Source organism: Eucalyptus grandis, chromosome 2 (assembly GCF_016545825.1).
Source record: "Eucalyptus grandis isolate ANBG69807.140 chromosome 2, ASM1654582v1, whole genome shotgun sequence".
NCBI classification, from domain to species: domain Eukaryota; kingdom Viridiplantae; phylum Streptophyta; class Magnoliopsida; order Myrtales; family Myrtaceae; genus Eucalyptus; species Eucalyptus grandis.
Genome location: NC_052613.1, coordinates 28683883 through 28704006, shown reverse-complemented (window position 1 = coordinate 28704006; position 20124 = coordinate 28683883). Strand labels below are relative to the sequence as shown.

Sequence of the window (20124 nt, the reverse complement as noted above, 5' to 3'; positions counted from 1 at the left end):
TTTTTCTCTTTTGTTGCGAACAAGAATTTTGATCAAGTGGGTTCTGCTGTTGTGGACAAAAACGATGTGCTCCAGCACACTAACGTGCATCGTCGCTAATTAAGAAAAAGAGAGGAAAAATCTATAAGTTAAGCACCAATCAAGTGGTCTGCCAATTCGTGTTTTGGTCTTCGGACTACATGTATCCCCGCATGTATGCTTATGCATTGAGATCATATGAGGTTCCAGATTGATCGAATCGCTGCATTTTTTATCTACTGGTAAGTGTTATACATGTCTATAGCTCTAGATTTTCAATCGAACAAATAAAGCCTAGATTGATTCTAGAATAGTGATATATATTGAATTGCCAACTAAAATCATTCACGGAAAAAGAAAATGATTTGAAATGATTTTTTTTCAAAAAATAATTGCTTATACGGTTACAAAAATGAATGAGCACGCAAGAAACTTAGTATTCTTGCCACTGGCATCCTTTCAAAAAAGAAAAAGAAAAGACAACTCAGAAGCTCAACATTGAACTAAATGAGCTACATCAATTTTCATAACAAATTATTTCCTATCAATCATGTTCAATTTTCCATCTAAAAAATATCTCATTTTAAAGTGAAAATTACCTGTTCTAGGTAAAGGATATAGGATTTTGAAATCGACTTTAAGTAGTCAACCGAGTCAAGACATTGTGATCGAATCATCATTGACAATTCAAAAACTCGTACAAAGATCTGAAAAACCTCCCAAATAGGAAACCATATTCCACACTAATAGATCTAATGACAGGCAGTGGGCCCAAGGGAGTCCATTTGGGAGAATCCCAACAAGGAATTATAACTAATAAGGACTTGCTCCATGAAACTAAAGAGACAAATGATAGGAACAAAAATGATACTGATTAGAACAGTTCTCAAGCATGCGTTTCTAGACTAATCAAATGTCTGTTGAGAAGTTCATCATGTTTTCACGTTTAAATAGTACTGGAAAGTTCATAAGAGTACCTAAAATTCTAAATCTTCTAATAGCTGCACACCCACAGAGAGAACTATCTACACACAAGCATACAAAACACAGAACACTTTCCCCAACCGACAGTCATATAGGCTCTCTTAATCTCTTTAAAGAGAGTAGAAACTCAAGAGTCTAAAACAAAAAATGGAAATTCTGTACAACAGGCTAACCCAGAAAGACAACAAATTATCCTTTAGGTGCTTCAACTGCAGTATAGGTAGAAGGAGCACTCAGGGCAAACAACAAAAGCTTTGGATAATTGTGCTGTGTCGAAGTCGGAGGTGTCATCTCTGAAGTGACCAGTAGGAAGTAAAATCTATAACTTTACAAGAATAACTTCACCTAGTATAGTTGTTTAATTGACCGGTCCATTACTTTCAGGCAATACTGATTTCTGCCATCAGATCCATTCATTAGGAAAGACTGCTCTACGGAAGCTTAAGAAAGGAAAGAAGTAGTCATTGACTGAATCTGATAGACTATACTGCTAAATATATGATTTGAACAGACAGGAGGCTTACAACATTTCCAATTGGAAAGACAAATATACTAAAGCACAAAACCCATCTTCATCTCCACTGCAAAGGATATTGAAACATTGCCTTGAAGAATTTGAGAGCACTACGAATGAATCTTGACCATTGTCAGTTAAACCAGTTTCTCCAGGTACTAGTCCAGGCATGCAAGGAGCTCTTGGAGCTGGAGGGAAGAAACGAGTAGTGCAATCTTCAAATGCCAAAGCGTTGCCAGAAGTGTCCTATTAAAAAATGGATAATTATCTTTCCAATTGGCAAAAAAAAAAAAAAAAATAGAAGAAGAAGAAGGTAAATATAACAAGAGATTAAGGTTAAGGAGTCAACAATCAACAAATCAACAACTCACAGTTGACACCAAACATAAATTTTCCAAAAACCTTCCACAAACCCTATTGAAGCTGTTGAATAAAATCCTAAGTTTGAGAAAAGAAATATTTTAGTAGACCAGACTAAAATAACTACTTAACTGCAAACGAAGCATTTAGAACATGAAAGGTATGAACAATAAAATATTGTCTGTTAAGAATCAAGATCGAAGTTAGATGAACCTTTTTCAGTTGAAAGATGCATACTCTATTCACTTGGGCATCCTCCTCCCAATTGAGACACACCCCAGCTGCCGCATGGGACTTAAGCTTCTTAACAGTTTTCCATTCTGCTTAATATTTATACCGAGTTAGAAAAAAATATACCACAGTACGTATAACTGCTGCAAGCACTAGCATATAACAAGCAGCACGATGCATATCCACGGTTCCATAAAGACGGCTAGATTGGTAAGATAACATTCATATGTAAAAATAAGATCTTCAAAGCAAAACATAATCCATGAAGTGGATAATGATCTGTAAATTGGTAGACATCGCAAAGAAACTTTATGGCAGCAGCATCGTAAGTTCTGAGCAATTGTACCCATGACCAAACAGCTAGCTTAATGAACAACTGGTAATCTACGAACTTTTCCACCCACAAGCATAATTAAGGCACATACAAATTCTATCATTTAGGAGTCACGGACTATTACCTTCCTAATATGACCAAACTGGACATGAGTCACTTTAAATAATAGAAAAAAACTAATAATTTGATGAAAATGAGCGTGCCATGGATGACTGCTTCTATATGCTGTCTCAGTCATCTTTGGATAGGAATGAACGATTCAATCTAATTAGTTAAATGGGTATATATAAGATACAAGACATCATGATATCATCTAAACCGAGGACTTTGAAAGTTTATGGCTATTCTTCTTAAAAATTATATGACATTGACAAAGATATACATATTTCATGTATTGTACAAGTTATAAATGCTGCACTGGTCATGTTTAGATTGGAATGAACCATTCACTTTAATTAGTTAAATATGCTATTCATCTCTTGTCGTTTGTAGACCTATTTAACAAAGGGGGCATGTTCGAAAAGAGTGTTCTAATAAGATCTGTTAAGGCTTTCGTGCTCAGATTGACCTAACTAGCAGTCCACTGTTCATTTGACATTGGCAGACAGGACCCATAAACATGGATTGCCATCTCTATTAGCAGCTAAATGTTTGTTGAGCAAGCCTGCTGTTTGCAATGCATCATGCGGTTTTTTTGAGCAATTCAGAATCTTTCCCAAGAGATTAAAGAACACATTCTGAAGATAAGGGATTCTTGCAGTGAAACTGTACCATCTTCTAGTCCCAAGACAACTACTTTGCCATCAGGATGCCAGAATAATGATGTTATACATTTACCTAGAGTACATTAGAATAGTCAGATAATCCAGTATAATGACATACAATGGAATGTGCAAGAAAAGTGATTTCATAAACAACAACAACAACAAAAACATAGAGAGAGAGAGAGAGAGAGAGAGGGAGAGAGAGAGAGAGGGAGAGAGAGGGAGAGAGAGGATGAATAATTTGTTCACCATTAAATTAATAGACTAAGAGGAAAGACAGAGAACACACATAAACCGAGAAAATGATAATCAAAATTTGGGAAGTAAGGCAAACATCATAACAGTACACATTATATCTGACAGGGATACTGGTAGCTTGACATGGGATTTCTTTGGGCTAGTAGATCATCTAAAGCTAGGGAATCTATATCTTTTTGGCAGCCTTCAATCCATTATCTCAATCCAGGAACGAATCTTATTGTTCAGCTTTGGAACCTCGAGGTGGAGAGGTAACCATGAAAGCATACGTCAAGCAAGGATCACAAGTGTACAAGTATCTACAACTTATCTCAACAGAAACCACTCAAGGATTGGTTCAAGAAGCACTCAACAACATGTTTTTCATATCAAGAAGCAACATGATGCATGCAGCATTCAGATGGAGAAAATATACCTCCTCTCTAAATTTTTCCAGTGAGAATAGAATACAAAAACTACCAAGGCTAGGCATCTGATCCCAAGCTCTTACGAATTTGAATTACCAAAGATAAAGTCGTACAAGAACTTAACATACTTGGATGCAGCTCTGCCTACCCTCTAGTCTTTTTGCTTTCTCCAACTCCTCCCTCCATGTATACATGTATGCAGGCATAGCTTGACATATATCCTATTCACAAGTAAGTTAAATTCCCAACAACAAACTTGATTAATCAAAAGATGTGATGAAATGCCCCTTTGTAATCAGAAGAAGATAAATTAACTTCAAGTAATACAAATTGTGTGAAAACTTTCCAGACTAAACTCTACAATTTAACAATACAGAATGTGAGAAATCCTTGTAGGGAATGCTCAATCTGTATTCAAAATACTGTTTAAAAAACCCAGCAAGTGTATGCTTTGAGAACACCTTTGGTTCCCACCTATATGACAAATTGAGTGATGCTAAAGCTTTTGAGTTTGAAATAGTAGAACTCATATACTAATTCTAGTCAACAACTGCTTTTTCAGTCTTTAAAAAACAGGACACGACAACTTTTCATTAATAACATACTATGATCTTTGGAATGATGGTTATGCACTACTGAGCAGGAAAAAGAATGACCCTAAACCAGCTGCCTTTTCTTTGGTTTTTCAGTAGTTATTCTAAAGGCACGATGCATATTTGCACCGGTGGTCATCAGGCAGAGTAGCAAACGATGCAAACCAGATTCCTTGTGCTGAAGTTTGGAATGAATTTCCTTAACTCGAGGGAGAGGGAACAATGAATTATCCATAGGTATGAACCAAACGAGTTAAATTTGAAATCAAAAACAATCTGCTCACCTGAAGGCACCAACTACCAATCAAAAGCTTAGATGCGTTCTGCAGCTTCTGAAGCAGTCCCTCAACCAGGTTGCAATACCCTCTGTAAGACTCAAACCGATTTTGAACAAAACAATCAGATGGCCTTCCAAAATCCTCGCACTCTCATAAAAAAGTTTGACTCCGCTTCAATCAAGGATTGAGACTTCCGTTACTAGCTGCCTCATCATACCAGAAAATCCTCTCAAACAGCAACAGAGGACTTGATATCTCCAAGGGGAAACCCTCATCAAGTGCATACCGAAAGCAGCCATTGACCGCAATTTCCCTCAAAGTTCTCGAACAAACCTTGATGGTTCGCTTTAAACCATAGCATCCTTCCAAACTAAGGTCCTCGAGAACGGGGCTGCCATTCGACATCTCACGCATCACCTCCGAGTCACAGACGGACAGGGACCTAAGATTAATCCAAGCGATACTCCTACTCAACGAGAAGCAACAGAGCCCTGAGTGCAGGTTCACCAAACGAAGAGCATCCATAAAAGGAGCCGCTGTAATGCGAAATGGCCGGCCATCTCGCACGACCTCTTAGTCGCATCGACTGAGAGGTCCTCGACACGGCGGTCGACAGCAAAGCGAAGCCACGGACTGAGCTCAGGCGCGCAACGGTCGAGAAAATCGACGTCTAGAGGATCAAGACGCCGTCCACGGACGGGGAGGCATTCCGCCAGCGGAAGGAGAAGACGAGGTCCGCGGGCGGCGGTCCAGACGGATCGCCGCCGCTTCGACAAAAACGCACGTGCGGACAATGCGTGCGAGGTCGAGAGACGAGAAGATGTGGTGGATCACTAAGTCGGGGGCAAGGTGGCTGGATCGACGATCGAAGGGAGGAACCGGAAGGAGAGCCTTCCTCCGATTTGAGGGTTCATTTCACTCGGACTTAAGTTTCTGGCTTCCCGTATAGAGACACGTGTCAGCTCGATGGAGAGGCAACCACTTTCCCGCGCCTTTTAATACATCTATGAGCCCATGATGATGGGCCTCGCACGTCATGAATTGCCGAGTACCGAACCTTAATTTTTTAAATCCAAGCTTGTCCGACATCTGCAAAAATCATCATTCATATAATAATCGAGTATGAACAAAATTGAGTAGGCATACTGCGTACATAAGCGAGCTTGAGCCCGTGAAAGAATATGTTTGCTTGATTCCGCTTGATTTGTGATATCACACTCGAGGGCTCAATTTACATAGTGATAAACATAAATAGCATCGGTAAATATCAAAACTAGTTGACAACGAAATTTTGATCGATAACTTATTCGGTTAGTAGCATTTTGGTAAGTTGCCAAAATTTTTAAAAAAATACCAACAGTTATTATAATTTTATTATATATATATTACTATTGACATCCAAATAATCCTAATGGCTAAAGTTAGAAAAATTCAAGATTCAAGATCCCGATCGTGGCGACACTCATTTCTTAACTTGAAAAAAATTAGATTTGTATCAGTAGTACTTTAATTGCATATAGGTGTTAATTCAACATAAGCATGTAGGAATAGGCGTTTAGATTTCAAGTTTTCATAGAAATGGCTTAAAATCCTTTTTTTTTGGTCAAATCAAAGAATCTACCTTTGACTGAAAAAAAAATTATTTCAATAGTCTTTAATTCTTTTTAGACATTTGATTTAGAAATAGTGAAATTTAAGTACCTACAATCAAATCAAAGAAATATCAATTTCAAGAATCGATTAACTAGTTAGAACACCATATCTGTTATCATGGAATTTGAGCTCACACCTTTCAAGATCGCGTCACATGGCGCAATTACACAAAACTCCGTTGGAGAATAAAATATGTTCTTTTCTCATCTTGGAAGGGGCCCTTTTTTTTTCTTCTTCTTTTGGCTTCTTTTTATGTTCAAGAGGGAGGCGCCACAAGTTTAAAAAAAAGGAAGAAAAGAGAGAAAAATAAGGAGGATTGACTCTCCATGAGCACCGTGTATACACCTTCACCGTTGCCCCATCACATCCGACCTCACCCTCGTCACTGCAAGCTGCATCCATTGTTCTTGGACTTGATTCTCTTGAGGAGCTGGAGCAATAGTCGCCGCTGCCCATTTCGACAATTGAAACCCACGCCATCACTTCGATGAGCCTCTCCATCACTCCTCTCGACTCCATTAGTTGCCAAGCCACCTACCCTTGCTATTCCCGAGCCGCCCTTTCCTGCTCCACTATTGCTCCCTGCCTTCCCATCGTGAAAACCGAAGAGCCCAGATCTTGTCCGAAGACTCCCTTGCTGGTCGTTGTTCTGTTCGTAGATAGTTGTAAAGGTTCCAATCGCCGGTTGCGAGTGCCCATCGTAGCCTACTTACACCACTGATAAACTAGGCTTTCATGCTGCCTTCAACGATGGTCATCGATGAGGAGCCACTCAAAACCTGATGGTCCGAGGGTTAATTTTTGAGCTTGAATATTCGGTTGGTTTATCCGATTCTATCTCCACTTTTGTTCCTTACTTTTTGTGGAGGCAATGGCCAGCGCAATGGTTAGCCGATGGTAGGAGACGGTGGTTCGGCGAAGAGCTGGAATGAGTAACAATGGTATAGGATTACTTTTGAGCGTGAGATTTTGAATGTTTCCTCCTGGTTCGGTGAAGCTTTAGATAGCATGAAGATGCACCATGAAAAGTCATTGAAGGTGGGAGTTCTGGGAATAGGGAGCTAGGCCTCAAAGATGAGATGAGGGGGTGAAAAGGCGAGAAAAGGCTAAAATGATGTCGACGTGTCCGGTGGGGTGAGGCCCCACACGGGACGAGGTGGCGTTGCGGAGGGCCGGTCTTTTCCTCCGTTCCCGTCATCCAACCTTCTCTTTTGCTAAATTAGTAATTGCTAATTGCAACGGGGATTTAAAAATTAGTTCCCTAGAATGTTCTAAATTCTCGAGGAGAGGATGGTATCCCTCTTTTGCCGGATTGCCAATGTTTCATGGTAACGATTTCCAGAATGCCATGTGGAGCGATACGATCCATTCTTCGAGCCAAACGGACTATACGGGGCGGGAGTGTCCTTGACTCGAACCTCCTGTGCCTCGACATCAAGCTTCCGGTCTTGGAGTCCACTTCCTCATCCCGAAGGCAATCCCATGATGGGAGATTCCCAGCAATTTATTTAGATGACATTTTGGAATGTGATGACTTGTCGATCCACGATTCGATGATGATTGTTCTGTTAGAGGTACCAGGAACGGTGGTGTTAAGTCCGAAATTTACCCCAATTCTCTTTCTTCCTCATATCTGCAACTTTTCTCCGCGAATTCTCGGACTCCGCTGGACCTTGCAAGCCTCCCTCCATTGAAGCTCCATCCTTCACAAGCTCACCATGGGTTTGCATTTCCCACCGACGCTTCTGTGCCCTCCTCGCGTTTTGTTACAGCATATCTGGTGGCTGCATTTTCGGCTGCTAGTGGCGTGTGCTTCTGTTTCAGCTTCAGTTCGACAAACTGCTTTGGCTTCTCAGGTTCTGCTTCCGTTCGGCGTTCTTTCGTGATCTAATGGGTGGGTCAAATCGATTGTTCCGACTCGGTTTTGTGAGGTTTTGGTTCGATTTCTTCCAATTGGCAGGTGAAGATGACGGAGTGGAATCCAGAGAAGGATTTGCTAGCGATAGTCACGGAGGACTCAAATGTGGTTGCTTCTTCGCTTCATTTGGCGGAGGTTGTAAACAATCTCTCCTGAGTATAGCTAAGACTAGAGAACTTCTTTTATTTATTTATTTATTAATCTATTCATTCATTCATTCATTCATTCAGTGTGTTGGTTTCTTCAACGATGGGCATTTGTGCTTCAGTATATTTGGTGTCTTTCCAATCGGACATATCATAAGCATCCCGTGTGTTGAAATCAAATATTTAGCAGTATGGTAAATTGGATATAGCCGACGATTCATTCTTTCCTTGTTCTGGCTTCTCATTCAGCACTTTTTCTTAGTAAGTCAGTATTGCCTGGAAAGTAATGGGCTGATTAAGTAAACAATTATACCAGGAATGCTTGTGAAAGTTTCAGATGTTCATGCCATTTCCCAGGCTAGATTTCACATCCGTTGGTCACTTCAAAGATGACACCCTTCCAACTTGGATACAGAACAATTATCTTATTTTTGTTTGGCCTGAGGTTAGACTGCCTTACCTACTTGCTCTACTCTAGGCTATTGGGTTTCTGCTCTGTTCTATGAAGATTTTCAATCAATTCTTCAGGCTTGATTTGATTCGTCCTTAATGTTGTACTACGTAAGATGATTATCCGTTTACTGATAGAATTCTTGGTATTATTTTCTTAGATGAGGGCATATGAGTTACTCATCTGTGTTCGGTTATTCATTCGTGTTTAGAACATATTTGTTTAAAAGCCTTCTTAAACGAATAAACATTTTCATCAACTCTTTTAAATTTAGTCACTCTCTCTACTTTCTTAAATCAAGCTTTACTACATGAATAACACATTAGGAGCTAAATAAAAACATGCGAATCGTTTGCATTTATGGTAGTGAGAACTCTGGTTCCTTTGATTTGATGATCCTCTTTGATCAAAGATGTTATGTAAGCATTTGGAATTTGGTATTATTGCCAAGAGATAATGATTTTAGGCTAGTATCGATTGATGTCTGTGAATGTGGATGTTCATGGGCAGTGGATCTTCTGGTTTGGACCATCAACAGCTATAGTACCATCAGCAGGTAACTTCCATCAAGGCCCTCAAAGCAACTGCCGTCAAGGCCCTCGGCGGCAACCCTGCCAACTAAAATATTTCTCGTTTTCTTTTTTGCATTTTTATGCCCATTTTTTTTTATTTTTGTGAACGAGAGACAACTATGACGAGAGATGGTGATGGTGGTGATGACGGAACCCCTCTTGATTTATAGATTTATTGATCCCATTTATCATTATTATTGTTGTTGTTACTGTTCAATGATTAGTGGTGGAAGTATTTCCTTTTCTTTCGTATTCTATCCCCCTGTGATCACATGCGCTCCTGTCGAAACCAACCCGACAACCCGAATCAAGTCGAGTGTAGAGACTGTGGGAGACATAAACCCTTCATCCAAGACTCCTAACGATGAGTAGATATTCAGTATAAAACTAGAATTGGACCTGAAACATGCGTGATCAGCACAAGGATGAACATTCCGCGCGTCTCTGAGGCAACGCACCTGGTGCTAACAGGATGAGCAAAAAGATGCTCGAACTATGTAATAATACTGATGAGGTTTTGAGTCGGCGTTGTTTCCATCGTCGGATGAAACATTGTAGTGTCTCGACTGAGGGCTGAATCGCAACTAATCCTGGCAAAAAGCTAGGGTGACAAGAGGGGGTGGGGGAAAGAGGTGAGGCGACAAGTGCTGCGTGGATCTACTTTGGACTCAAAATTGCATCTAGCCAATAGCACGTCCAAGTAGATAGAGAAAATATGAGAAAATATTGGGTAGGGCTATTGTTCGGGCAAAATGTGAAAATGTTTAGGAGTTAATTGATACAATTAAAAGGTTCAGGATTAAATTAATACAAATGCAATAAGTTTAGGATTTTTTTTTTTTTTTGATAATTTTCCCGTCAATGCCATGGTTCATACAATTCGACATTCTGACCACTACATGTAAAACAGGTCAATCAAATGACGAAATGTGACTTACAGATCAATAATATCACACTAATTCAGCTCTTTTCCCCTCCTTACTCAGATCTTACTATTGCTTAAAAATAACAAAAATTCAACGACGGTTATAGCGTATAATATATGGTCATAAAATCCCATAGAGTTGCCTCCAGAACATTATCTAATTCTACGTTGAGTGGAGGTGTCAAAAATTGGCTTATGGGGAGCAAGATTTCGAGTACATCTGACTTTTACATTTAATTCCCAAGTTTTGATAACGATCTATTTAGTAATAACAACTCAATTGATTAATACATAATTGATAATACAAAAGAAAATCATGATATTCATGAAAATGTAATATTCAATCAAAACGTTATAAATTAGAAAGACCATGTATATGTGAAAAATGAAAAAGCATTAACTTAGAATTTGATAAAAGGAAGCATCGATGGCTAAAAAAAATTTAGAAGAATGACTTCAGGATTAGGGCATGGGACGACTCAAATAGGTGTTCAACGGTTGGATTATCGTACTTCCAAATAATATTGAAATTACTAGGTATGTAGGATTGTTGCCCTAGATCCCTCCTTGACTTTATCTTCTTTTAATCAAGCTCATGAGATATATCATGATTTTTAGAAATATTGAATGTTTCTGTTACTTTTTTGAAATTTACTAGAATAGTGAATGTTATGAAACAATAATTGTATGTACATCGAAAAATTTTCTAGTTGATTTGATTTGTTGAAATAAATATTGGTGGTATGAAATTCTGATTCGTAGCCTTTCAAAGGTTAGTGATATCATTGAAGAAAATAGACTCGAGAGATCGAAAATTGAAAAAAAAAAAAAATCTAATTTCTATATGTTTTATGCAAAATGGACGAATTTCCTGCAAAATAACAATAATTATAATTGAGGATCTTTGGATGTTTCAAGGCTTTAAGTAATTTTTGGACCATTGGGTTTACTTATCGGGCCCATGGATCCAAAATCGAGTATCAAAGGGCATTCACATAAATTTCGTCCTAAACGGGCTTCTTGGCCCAAGTGAGTTCAGCCGCTATTTCTGTGGGTGCAATTTCTGATAAAGGGCTGAAACTTGCATCGCATTGTTACTAAGAGGTAAAATTATTTTGTTATATTATTGGATCGGGTATTGGATGGATTTTCAAGTTGTTGTCATTTTGGATATACAATGAAAATGATTATGTAGGTGAATTATTTCAAATCACTTATTGATATGTCAAATATCATGTATCGATATTGAATTGATACACATGGTCAACCTATGCATTGAGAGATGATATATATTTGCTAATCGGTTCGATTTTGGGGCTCAGCCACAAGTGATATGTTTTCTAGGGCTTAACTACAACGGACGTGGTTCTCTAGATCTTGTAACCTACCAAAGTGTTCCGATATGAGCAACTGATCTAATATCTTTATGTTGAGTAAATCAATGATGTATGATGCGTGTGATTTAACTGTGGTGTTTTTGTTAATGTGCCGCATAATTGACACAAAAAAAATTTGCATCATTCACTACTCAATTTCATTGAAGTGGTGATTGTTACCTCCGTAGTCATAATTTTGTTCACCCCCTTTCGATACCATTTCAGGGTGCAAGTAAAAGATACTTGATGAGTCACATAGAGAGCAACCTAGAATGACATGGAGCTCTATTTAGATCGCTTGAGTAAGGGCTATCATGAAACTCTCATTTGGGTTAATTTACGACACTCTGAACTTTGTTAGTATATTCATTCGGTGAAAGGTAGCTATTAACGGTTGAAGGTTTTGTCCTTTATTTTATAGGGAATATTCGGTCATTCCCTAAATTCTAAGTTCGGATTTGGAGCCTGGCAGGAGGTGACATTCCCGCACGCACATTTATTGCGAGATGGAAAAATAGTTAACGTTGAAAAGTCGACCAAAGAAAAAAAAAAAATATTAAAGCAATAGCATCCATAGCAGCCTAAACTCTAGATTTTAGCCAGTTTTAACTTTAGCCTCCCTTGATTTTTTTTTTTTTTGAGTCGAATGGCCTCCCTTGTTTAGCCGCCTGGAATTGCCCTTGTTTGTTTACGTGGGTCGAGAGTGCATTAATAAACTTATATTATCAAAAAAGAAAAATTCATAATTTCCTCTTTTAGAAAACAGACAAAATAAATAAAATATTAGAGCACCGTGAGAGATTATAGAAGGAATTCCTCCCAGCCAAATTACTCGTAATAGTGCTTGTAAGCACATCTTCTATTGGATGATGGGCACAATTTCAATTTTGAATAAATTTTGGGATTTTATTGAAATATTTCCGCGTCACCTGCCAACGTCACCGTATTGGGGAAACGCGTGAGAGGACAAAGCTTGAACTGCAAGATTGGCCACGTACACCAGAAAGCCAAGCAGCCTTCAGAGTTGACAAAATCCCCACTTCACTCGGTTCGGTTTGCATATGTTTAATTTAATCACTCCACCACCTTATGCTAATCCACTCGCATTCTTTGTCTTATTATAATTTGGGTTAATTATGTTAGGAAAAACCCAAAATTAATATACCTTTGATTTATTTATTCTAAACTAATTTTTTGATCACTACAATCCAAAATTGATATAGATACAATAGATTTATCCTAAATTAATTTTTCAATCACCAAAAACCTCAAATTGGTATATTTGTGATAAATTTACTCTATGTTAGTTTATCTTAAATTGGATTAATATCACAAAAAATTCAAATTAGTACATTTGTGACGAACGGAAGGCACGTGCCATCCAACTCAATGATTTGACAATAAGCATTAATGGAAATTAATAAAAAGTAAATTTGTTATACGTAAAGCAATTTAGGGTTTCGGAGAGTTTAAAAATCAGTTTGAGTAAACATTTTACAGTGTACCAATTCGGAATTTTTCGTAATATTAACCTTTATTATTATTGTTTCATTTTTTTTCAATATTATAATAAAATTGGCCACGTCCAACAGAAAGCCAAGCTTGGAGTTTGGCCTTATAATCGCATGTGGTTAGAAGTGATTAATGTTTTTTTAGCACTATAGATGATAACAAATAGAAATAAGTGCATTTGAAGTTTAAAAACTTATAATGAAAGTGTAATTGTAATTGTATTTTAAGATTTTTAAAAAGTACAAAACTTGTCAAATTAATGCAATCAAATCCTTCTGTTAATTCCGTCAAGAAAAATGCTAATATGACATTCTTTGTTATTTTCTTCTCCAAATCTAACTTAAATTAGATTTTATAAAAATTAAAAGCATATTTTTTAAAAAAAAAAAAGTGCCCTCGCCGGTGGGTCACCAACGCCGAAGAGGGCCGGTGGAGGTCACCGAGGCAGGCTGAATTTTTTGGGTCTTACAGGCTGGTGCAGCCATTTATTTCATCCAGAAAGAAAGAAATAGGGCACTTCATGGAGGAACATCTTCAGTTGACAGAATTATCAGCAATGTTCATTTCTCCATTAGAGTGCAGATGTCCTCCTTCATTATGTTGAGGAAGAGGGCATTGCTGCAAGAAGATGAGTTTCCGGATGGTATACGTGACGTGATCACTCTTGGCAGCTGTGGCGGCCGCGGTGACCCATCGGCGAGGATCCTATGGCTCTTTTAAAAGAAAATTAAAATTTAGATTATTTTAATCTAATTTAAGTAAGATTTGATGAACAAAATAATTAGAAAAAAGGTCACTTAGGAGAGAGAAAATAAAAAAAAATTGACATGCCAGCATTTTCTGCTAAATAAATTTACCAAGTTAATGGAAATAGTTGATTACATCAATTTGACAAATTTTAGAAATTGATTGTGATTTTTGAAAATTTTAGAGCTCAATTACATTTTCGCAACAAGTTTTAAGGCTTCTAGTACATCCATCTTTGACATAAATTCAAGCATGTCCCCATTTATAACAGACTGGTAGAATAAATTTACCTCAAAACTCACGCTGAAGGCAAAAATAGCTTAATTATCTAATAGGCTAAAGCCCTAAAAAAGGAGATAATAATAATGAAAAAAAAGAAGATGCAATTTCATAATATAAGGGCGCAAATTGCTAAAATCTGAGAAAATTTAGATTAAAAAAAAAAAAAAAAAGACACTAGCCGGTAACGTTTCGGGGAAATGCATCAAGTCACATTTCGCGGAAAATTATGTGCTGCAGATGTATACAAAAAGAAGACGCACTGCCAATGATTACAAGAGAGTTTGGGTTCGTTGATGAACTGCCTTACCGTCTGATTCTCTGTCTGCTGCAGTTCTTCAGCAACCAAACTCTAGACACCTGCTTAGTTCTTGTTAAGCTTCACAGAAGAAGCAGGAAAACCATGTCGATGCAGAAGAGAGCTTTGCCTTCCTCCTCTTCTTCAGGTCAACCAAGTCAACCCAAGAGGCCATGCTTGCCTCCAATCGAGTAAGCTCGCTCTTTCCTCTTAACCTTTCAATGTTTGATTCATTGTTTGATGATCTTGCGTTAGTTTTAGCTGTACTTGAGGGAGATTCAATGAAGGGTTGTTGAGTTGAAGATTCTTGAAATGAGAGATACGGTGAAAGCCCGCCATCGATAAGCTTTTGCCTCATGACCGTTCGAAATCGCTTTCGTTCAGTTCTTTGTTGGTGGGTTTGTGCTGTTGTTCTAATGCGAAGTATTAAAGACCACGAATGTTGTCGTCCCGGCTGTTTTGTGATTTCGCGTTTGGCAATCGCAGTACTTCCTCCTGAATCTAGCTGTATTCTTGGTAGAATCATTTGCCTGGCAAGTGAGCTGTTATCTTTACCAGGTTACTTTGCTATCCTGTAGTCTAAAATATCCTATCTCGCTTTTAATTTTGTGCTGATGTTCATGCAGTCAAGCATGGAATGGGTCTGAGACGAATCTCATGCCGTGTCGCTGTTTGACAAAGGAGGATGTGTGGAGTGTGGTAAGATGAGTAAAGTAGCCAACTAGATCATGCAAAGTGCAGTCCTTATTATATTTCAATTCCTGATCTCTTTGAGTTGAGCAGTTAGATGAATTTCTAACATTCCAGTCAGTTTCTGGATGGAAATACGTATGAGAAATAGCTGTGAGATGTATAGAGAATTATTCTTTGTGTGGTAAAAATGACCCGTTGAATATTCTAGGCTTTTCATGTGAAGCAATTGCACTGAGAACATGCTTTAGGCTTTTCATGTTGTTTTGGACAGTATGAATCACAAAAAGATCCAAATTTTCAATGAAGTGCCCTGGATATAACTGTCGCCATGAATCTTGGAAATGTGGTCGATATCAATTTAAATGTAGAAGGAGGACAAAGAAGATGCCTGTGATGTGAAACTTGAATGCAATGATTACATGACAGATGATTCTTGCAACGTAATTCTTTGCTATCACTCTTTGCTAAACAGGTTAGAGAAGTGCTGGAGCGGGCTAAGTCTCACTCGCCTGAATGTCAAAGGTGAATATATTTCTTGGGTTCACTGGCAGTATCTTATCTGCATCAATCGATTCCTCCAGTAGAATTTCCATTTGTGTTGTCTCGCCATATGAAAATATCATCAGATTCTCATATGCCATCAATCCATGATTCTTTTAGGCAAAGGGGAATACCTGCAGACACTTTTTTTTGTTAATCACTGAAAAGACTCTGCAGTTGTAGATAGCTGCTAATTAACTTTACTGGCTTCTTTTATAACTGTACTGGATAAATACGTATTCCAGCTTCATGTCAACTTTTTTTTTTTTTTTTTGAGTGTAGTATCTATGTTTTTATCCTGTAATTAGGTCTGACATTTATTTGGACTAGTGAATAATATGTTACATATGGATATTTGTCTATTGGTTACGAATGAGTCCGCTAGACAGCAGTTATTCAGAGTGTAATTTACATGTGTAGTTGCACTGGGCATGCTCTTGAAGTGGTTGCGCAACGGTTGCACTCAATAGAGTATGCTGTTCAGAAACTGGTAAGATAAACAGAGTCTATAATTATAGTTTCCTAAGAGACATTTACAAAGACAAAAACACAACTGCATCAAGGACACAGCAAGCTTGACGTATACATTTTCATGCTTTGCTAAGTTTCTTCCCTCTGCAGAAGATGATAAATTGTTGCAGTCTAGGCTAATTTCCTCACTAATGCATTCAACTTTCCTTCATGTTCTTCAAGGCTCAAACCATCCATCCTTCCCGTCACTTGCAGATCTAGGACATGAGAGGAGCCTGTAAAACTTGTTCCTGATAATCTGCTTTGAAAACACACTGAAAAAAATTGCAATTTTAGATTCTTCATATTGTCTGCATAGCACAGGGTCTATTGATATCACCAAGTTTTCATGGTGCTGTATTCAACACCAATGGTCAACTGGTCGGCCTAATCAAAGACAGAGTATCTTTTTGCTACTCATCGACTTTCTGCCCAAGAAGGTAAGTAACTTTGAGTTCCAACTGAGTTTTGTCAAGCCTGATATGGACACTTGAAAAGAGTGCGTTCGACATCTAGATGCATTTTTTTTTTTTATCAGAAAAAAGTAATAGGTAGTGCCTGTGGAGAGAATGAAAGAAAATCTAGATGCTTTGTTTAGATCCATAATGGAGACTTTTTATTAATGGAGTGATTTTGAGCTCGCTCTTTGCTATGCAAAATTGAGGATAGTGACCTTCTAAATCTAGGAAGTGGCCTTCTGTACTCCAAGTGCTTAAAATTATAACAAAAACAGGAGTAAGTTGGAGACCACTTTCAGCAGTTGATTTGGTTTCATCCATTAGAATCTGAGGCACCAATCATCATAATGTAGTTTGAACAATTAACTCATTCATGTTGCACATATTGCTTCCATTTAAATATGAAGATCTTATAGTTTGACGATTTACACTTCAGCAGTCGAACGAGTTGATGCTTGTTTATTTCTTCACTAGTCCTTTCTCAATCAACTTTGCATCTTTACCCTGAGGACCCTTGCCTTGATTGTACTCTTATTACATCTTCCGAGCTGGCGTTTGGTGGAGAAATGGCAGATATGGGCATGAAGTGAATTGAGGTTCTTTCAATATTATTTTTATTCTTCTTTCCTGTGCTGCACTTACGTGGTTTATCTGAATACAAGTTCATCCATTGGAATGCAACATTACTCGTGAAAAAGAAGTTGCTTGAAGCCAGAATATTTACCTGTCAATAGTGAAATAAATACTTCCATTAGTCCAGCTTGAGCAATATACAAATTGTTTTGTTCCAGGAACATGGAGATGCAATCGTGATGAAGGCCTTGGCTAACTGGAATGATGTGAGAGAGTTCAATGGTGAGACATTTTCTGATTCAATGCAGAAGAATAGCTCAAGCTCATATTCATCTTCAGTCTTAGGTGGACAAACTGAAAATCACCCAACCATGTTCAACGTTATTTGGCTCCACCAATTGTTGCTGCTCCAGTTGGTCCGGAAGCTCCTCCTGGCAAATACGGAGCTCCGCTGCTGAAGGTACGTGCCAGAGAACACAAAACTGTCTCTCCCTTTAAGCATATACAAAGATGTGGCCTGTGAAATTACGATGAAAATGGGACTTTCCACTTGATTTTAAGCTTGAATATAAAAGCATTGTGTACCTGATCCCTTATGATTCTGGGCTCCAAATCATATAAAGACGTTTGTTTGTCCAGCTGTGATTATTGTGACATGAGCCTCATTAAATGCAATCTATCCATTTTGGCCAATATATGTACATATGTATGTATGCATGTATGTGTTCTGTCCAAGCTATTCAAAAGCAACTAAAAAATTAGTTGGTAACGGGTGCCTTTTTGAGTGGGGGAAAAAAGTCTCAAGGTTCTAGCCACTCAGACAAGGAAATATAAAATATAGCTACAATTTTATTGTAACAGGAATTTGGATAGAAAGATCTGCTGACAAATGACATTATCAAGATACCTAAATTAGCCAAATGAAAATGAATATTTTCAGCTCAATTAAACGATGAGTTGGGTGAAACCAAAGCACAAGGTTTTAAGTGAAGGATTGCAATGTTTACGTAAACCATTTTGTGGGCGGACCATCGCTCAGAGCCTCTGTTATGCATACAAAGAGATCGAGAATTTCATGGTCGGTACACCGTCAACAATAGAGGACCAGACTTGGAGAGAGGAAAAAATAATCCTTCAAATGACAGACAACAACGATTTATCCCAGCGTTCATATATATTCCCCACTGAGGTAGCATGAAAAAACACTAGTGAACGGAAAATCTAGATATAGCATAAATACAAAGAATCGACAATGAAAGAGCAACAAGACACATTCAAGTAAGAACTCCATGCATGAACAAGATTCATTAAATTTCATTCAATTCTTTTGCTGATACCTGTGTTCCATCTGTTGAAACTCCTTTTCAAGTGTCCTTCGCAAATATTTGCTGTCCCCAAATCCTCCAAATTGCACTAATTCTTTGACTCTCTTCATAGTTCTCTGAAACAATAATGTGTAAAACATCTTATTGACCTGACATCAAACATCAAGGGGCAGACAAGGGCATGAAACTACATTTGATTTTCAAAAGACTTTCCAGTCCAATGAGAAACGACAATCAACCCGTCAATTTCAATCCTCGTTACCCTGTCATTAGCAACATATGCTGGACCAAGAATGACCAGTCAAAGCCCAGCAAAGCACCCTAACTTGAGTCAACTCATCTCTTGTATCTTAGAAGTATTTAGGAGGACAGTAGCAAGATGACTTAAAATGAAGAACTAACCTCAAACCAGGAGTCATTCACAATTTCGATATTCTGAATTTGCAACTAATTTGGTCGCATTGCAAAAAGGCATGAGTGAGCCACTAGAGTGCATGAAAAGAATACTAGGCTTGACAGGATACCAACTCTGACATTTAAAGCGTGATCAAGGTCCATTACGCCATGATATTTTAACTCCTCTGGCACACAAAATGGATAGCACCACCTAGTGAAGGGCCACCAAAATTTGCTGCTAGAGTACATGAAGGCAATACTAAGCTGTCGACACTTCACAGTATCCAAGCCATTGCCTCACCAAATTTCAGATACAACGAATGAAAGATGGCCCACACTTGGAATTAGAAGGTTATGTCAAATTATGAATCCAGTCATCATGTCTGAATGATACATATGATTCCATAACTAGGGCCAGGCAATAACATTTTCTTATTAGATGAATGAAATTCATTAAGAACACCAAGTAGGAGCCGAACTTCCAGATGATGCACAAGAGAAGAAATTTATTAATTCAATGGGTAGCCATTCTATCAAAATAATGACATGTCACATCTCAGCCCAAGTAAATTTAATGTCGACTGAAATGAGGAAAATAATTAACTTTCAGGGAGTATACAAGCCATTTCTACTGGAAGCTCTGTATATGGCAATGCCAAACAGTCCACTTGGTGACTCCATCAGGTATGAACACATATTAACTAAAAGATTCAGGGTTCTGTGTGCCATTGTAAATGACTTAGAATTAGGAACTGGACAAGTTGGAGGAAATCACTTACAAATCAATGTCCATTTCTTCATCAGCCTAGGATAGATCCAGAAGCTGCATAACAGGATCTTGATCTACAGAAGCTTCAAGAACACGACAACAAGTTCACTGTCGAAATTCATAAGAGTAAATAGGGATTCACCATAAGGAATGAACCTGATGGACAAAAGTTAGACAAACCTATTGTATATTTAAAAGTTGATCACTTGGCTCTGACATAAGTTGCTTTTATACATTTCAGA

General features: G+C 38.0%; 1 protein-coding gene and 1 long non-coding RNA gene across 4 annotated transcripts; one reads left to right on the top strand and one right to left on the bottom strand.

The window, feature by feature from the left end:
* Positions 1–1573: 1573 nt before the first annotated feature.
* On the bottom strand, positions 1574–4064 carry LOC104435777. 3 transcript variants are annotated; one of them, XR_005548117.1, is made up of 4 exons: positions 3999–4011; positions 3213–3278; positions 2114–2196; positions 1574–1762 (listed from the first exon to the last, which is right to left on the bottom strand). It is a non-coding gene; the product is annotated as an uncharacterized LOC104435777 (long non-coding RNA). The 3 variants fall into 3 exon arrangements; XR_005548118.1 differs by lacking the exon at positions 3213–3278 and having other exon boundaries at positions 3999–4064; XR_005548116.1 differs by lacking the exon at positions 3999–4011 and having other exon boundaries at positions 3213–3316.
* Positions 4065–14538: 10474 nt separating this feature from the next.
* On the top strand, positions 14539–17850 carry LOC104438711. The gene is made up of 5 exons (XM_039306939.1): positions 14539–14809; positions 15245–15317; positions 15784–15833; positions 16272–16341; positions 17611–17850. The coding sequence occupies exons 1-5, from the start codon at positions 14550–14552 to the stop codon at positions 17848–17850; spliced, it is 693 nt and encodes a 230-aa protein (XP_039162873.1). The 5' UTR covers positions 14539–14549.
* The last annotated feature ends 2274 nt before the right edge of the window (positions 17851–20124 follow it).

Bases quoted from the DNA above. Each gene is read 5' to 3' on its own strand.
- LOC104438711 (XM_039306939.1), top strand. From the start codon at position 14,550: ATGTGCTGCAGATGTATACAAAAAGAAGACGCACTGCCAATGATTACA. The intron at 15,318-15,783 runs GTAAGATGAGTA...TTTGCTAAACAG, and splicing joins AGGAGGATGTGTGGAGTGTG to GTTAGAGAAGTGCTGGAGCG. The intron at 16,342-17,610 runs GTAAGATAAACA...GTTTTGTTCCAG, and splicing joins AGTATGCTGTTCAGAAACTG to GAACATGGAGATGCAATCGT.